This window comes from Photinus pyralis, unplaced genomic scaffold (assembly GCF_008802855.1).
Source record: "Photinus pyralis isolate 1611_PpyrPB1 unplaced genomic scaffold, Ppyr1.3 Ppyr1.4_LG9, whole genome shotgun sequence".
Classification (NCBI taxonomy): Eukaryota; Metazoa; Arthropoda; class Insecta; order Coleoptera; family Lampyridae; genus Photinus; species Photinus pyralis.
In genome coordinates this window covers 9,673,735-9,677,253 of record NW_022170878.1, presented here as the reverse complement: position 1 = coordinate 9,677,253, position 3,519 = coordinate 9,673,735, and the positions used below count along the sequence as shown (strand labels likewise).

The 3,519-nt window shown below is 40.8% G+C and overlaps 1 protein-coding gene across 1 annotated transcript; it reads right to left on the bottom strand.

Moving 5' to 3' along the window:
* Positions 1 to 1,928: 1,928 nt before the first annotated feature.
* Positions 1,929 to 3,001, bottom strand: LOC116181371 (glutathione S-transferase-like). Its single transcript, XM_031501717.1, has 4 exons — positions 2,814 to 3,001; positions 2,385 to 2,704; positions 2,196 to 2,338; positions 1,929 to 2,145 (listed from the first exon to the last, which is right to left on the bottom strand). The coding sequence occupies exons 1-4, from the start codon at positions 2,891 to 2,893 to the stop codon at positions 1,978 to 1,980; spliced, it is 711 nt and encodes a 236-aa protein (XP_031357577.1). The 5' UTR covers positions 2,894 to 3,001; the 3' UTR covers positions 1,929 to 1,977.
* Positions 3,002 to 3,519: the final 518 nt, after the last annotated feature.

Genomic DNA, 3,519 nt, shown 5'->3' with positions numbered 1-3,519 from the left:
TAGGTACTTACTGAATTCAATCTCTTGTACCTCTAATGTGTAGGTAATCTTTGTTGGTATTGGCAATCATGTTCCTGTCCCATAATATCTGTATTGTACATAATTGCATGTGTCCCACTATTTGGGTATCGTGCTTTTTAGTCACTCTCGATTATTGTATTGCATTTCATTATATTTACTTATTTGGCTATGGGTAATCAAGAGGGAAGTGTGCTTGTTTAGAGGGGATCGAGTTATTCAAGTTTATAAGGGCCTTGGTGAACCTAACACTAACATTTTCACTCGTTCCGAAACCCAACAACTTTAGCCCACGTCTACAGGCACCCCACTGGGCCTGGGTAATCCTACCGCCCGGCGAGGTATATTTAATATCTCTTAGTTTTGTCTGATGTATGTGTTGTAATACCTGGGGAATGGCTCGATTCCATTTTGGTTACTCATTGCGTGTATGTAGTATTTATGCCGGTTTCGAGAGGGCTCAAGGGTGCTGTACATTAGATGTTAGCTGTAGGCTTTGTTCATTATAGGACTACTCCGAATTAGGTTTTCCTAATTCGTAAGGTAAATCCCGGAGTAGTATAAAACCACTTAAGACAATCTGCAGGGGCGCCGTATTGGTATCGGTATTAGCTTCAATATAATTTTAATCCGCTATTGCTTTTGGTGTTCCTTACCCGTAAAACGCCCTCAGTGCCTGCTGAGAACCCGGTTAGGTATTACACAACGTAGGTGCCCTACATGACGATCACGATCTTAGTGCACTCGGAGTGGCCCCCGAGTGACAGATTCTTGCGGGAAATGTAAGCGAGAATATTCAAATAGGCAGCCATGTTAGTTTGGCATTCCCGCTACTACAGAATCCAATATTCCGGCGTGACTTGAAGTTGGCGTTAAGGTGGGTTCATAGCTCTTCGTTCTTACGTTTCCGTTTGTCCGTTAGCCAATCAGAAGACAGTAAATTTTTAAATCGTACGTCGTCCGTTTACGACGGAAAAGTTTGTTGAAGTTGAACATTTACGTTTCCGTTGTTCCGTTTTTAACAAGAGTGAGGTTATGTTTGGTACGTTAACAGTGTTCGCCTATTCGTTCTTCACGGTAATAATCAGATAGCAACGTGCTCTTACTTTCGTACCATTTTTACATACTGAAAATCACGGAGGGTACAGTACAAAATAAAATTTAGGTTATGGTTATACGTTGCAAATGTACAATGTCGACGGATTGCTATGAACCTTAATAAAATGCATTATCCGTTTGACAGACCAACGCAACGGATGAACGGAGAGCTATGAACCCACCTTTAGACCGCCAAGATAGTAGGGGGCTAAGATCATTACACTATTACGTGATTACCGTGTTTTATTTTGCTTTTCTTCCCTACTGTACTTCAGGTCGTAGCGTTGTTTACAATTACTGCTTTAGACATTCGATTACGTGCCACTTTTTCATGGCGAATTTATGAGGGATTCGATGAGCTTCTGAAGAGCGCTCTAGGATAATCAATCTGAACGCTCCTACTTCTTAAACTTCTTATTGACACCCATTCTGGGACGTACAACCTTCTCTACCAATGAAACTCATTTCTTTCTAACCAATCAAATGCTTGAAGACCCTAAATTGACGTATATAAATCTGGCTCATATTGACTCAAAATTCCACCGCACCAACACGGCACCTTGATCGGAAACCATTCGCCCAACAAATAAAACAACAAAATTCGAAAGAAACCTGCCCTATTAACATACCGCATCACCCAATTCTATAAACCTATAAAATTCCAAGAAAATAAATATCCGGCAACGGGTCTCCGTTACACAAGCGAGTAGTAAAAGTGAATTTGTTATAGTGACAGCTTGGTGTAAAGACGCGCGTAGGGATTCTTGGTCTGTTTCTTTCTCTTACTTGAAAACTCAGGATGAAAAATGATCTACATGGTTCACATATTTTTAATGATCATGAATACACGACTTCAGAAGCTTAATTAATTGTAACTGGGCGCTTAGCTACCCACTCCTTAATTCCGGGTAGATTCAAAACGTTCTTTTCCATGGCCTGAAGGCTTGGATAATCCGCTATTAGGTTCTTTCCAATCATGTAGTTTAAGTAATCCAGAACGCCAACAAAATGCAGATCTGCCCAAGTGAGCTGGAAATTGCACACGCTAAAGACCGGTCGCCACTGCAGAACTTGCTTACCTTGCCTACCGCAAGATGTCCGTTGTTTTTCTTAACGATAGCCTCGATACGTTCCATATAGAACGGGAGGGTCTCCTCAAAGAGCGGTTTTTTACGCTTCTCTTTAGCCTCCGCATCCTCCTCGTAGTAATACTCGTCTATTCCTAAAACAGTCTCGTACGAACTGAGACTCAAATGGCCAGAGCTTACTTAATCTCAAATCGACAACGGTATCGACTATCGTGTCGATCTCCAAGTCCTCAAGATCGTTGGTTCCCGCCAGTTTGACTTGTTTTGCCAAGTAACGACAGATGGCGACGCTCTGATGTGCCGTAACGCCGTTAAATTCCAGCACCGGAGTTTCGCCGAAGGGCATTGTCGGTTTAATCTTTTGCCATTCGGGACCGTCATAGTCTATGCGGAAATCTTCAAATTCGATGTTACCATAGCTCAAAAGGAAACGGATCGGTTCGCCCAATGCTTTCGACTCGAAATATGTCAGCTTGTATACCGGTGCCATCATATGAGTACTGCAACACAAATGTGTACTTACTATTTATTTATCAGCCGATAGTGATAGATAAAGAAATTATGCTTCTTATCAAAGTCCATTGATTCAATTTGAATTCACCTACCCACCTTAAGTAATTGATAACTTGCAATTGAGAGTGTACTGCTTTATGAAGAACCTTTCCGATACAAGAAAATAATACTTTCATTACACTTCCCGATTGCCATTACCGATAGGGGAAACGCGTAGGTACGTAAAAATTTCCACTTAGGGAACTGCCACACCAAAAAAATGAGTTCGAAATACAGTAGGCAATCGACTTATCTTGAGAAGTACTCCAGATTATGAGAAGGTGGAGAACAAGGTGAGGCATTGATATATTGTGATGGCAGACCCCTACGGTTAGGCAACACACCTTACGTAAGAAAATACGAAACGCTCTGTATACAACAATCATGATCGATTCTTGACTGTTTTGCGCAGATCCCCAAGAACAATGATTTTCGCGACGAAACTTGGCAGAAAGTTAGCGTCAGTATTGTAGAGTACTTATCCCCCATTGAAATGTGGCACGTGATCTAAGGCAGGGCCCCCTTACGTAAGTTGTAAACAACGCTATGACCTGAAGCACAGTAGGAAAGGAACGTAAAATAAAACACTCAAATTGTTTAATAATTATCGTAATTATTATGATTGTAAAAGCTCGGAAATTTAAGTCGAAATAAATTGCATTGCAAAAATAAACTTTGAAAATGGTAGTTCACCAAATAAAAATAGAAATAGGCTGGGAAAAAAAGAACTTACCAATAAAAAAAACCAGCCGTCAAATTAATA

Coding starts and splice junctions, on each gene's coding strand:
- LOC116181371 (XM_031501717.1), bottom strand. CDS start 2,893: ATGAAAGTATTATTTTCTTGTATCGGAAAGGTTCTTCATAAAGCAGTA. Junction 2,705..2,813: donor CAAGTTATCAATTACTTAAG/GTGGGTAGGTGA, acceptor TTTGTGTTGCAG/TACTCATATGATGGCACCGG. Junction 2,146..2,195: donor GACATCTTGCGGTAGGCAAG/GTAAGCAAGTTC, acceptor TGCAATTTCCAG/CTCACTTGGGCAGATCTGCA.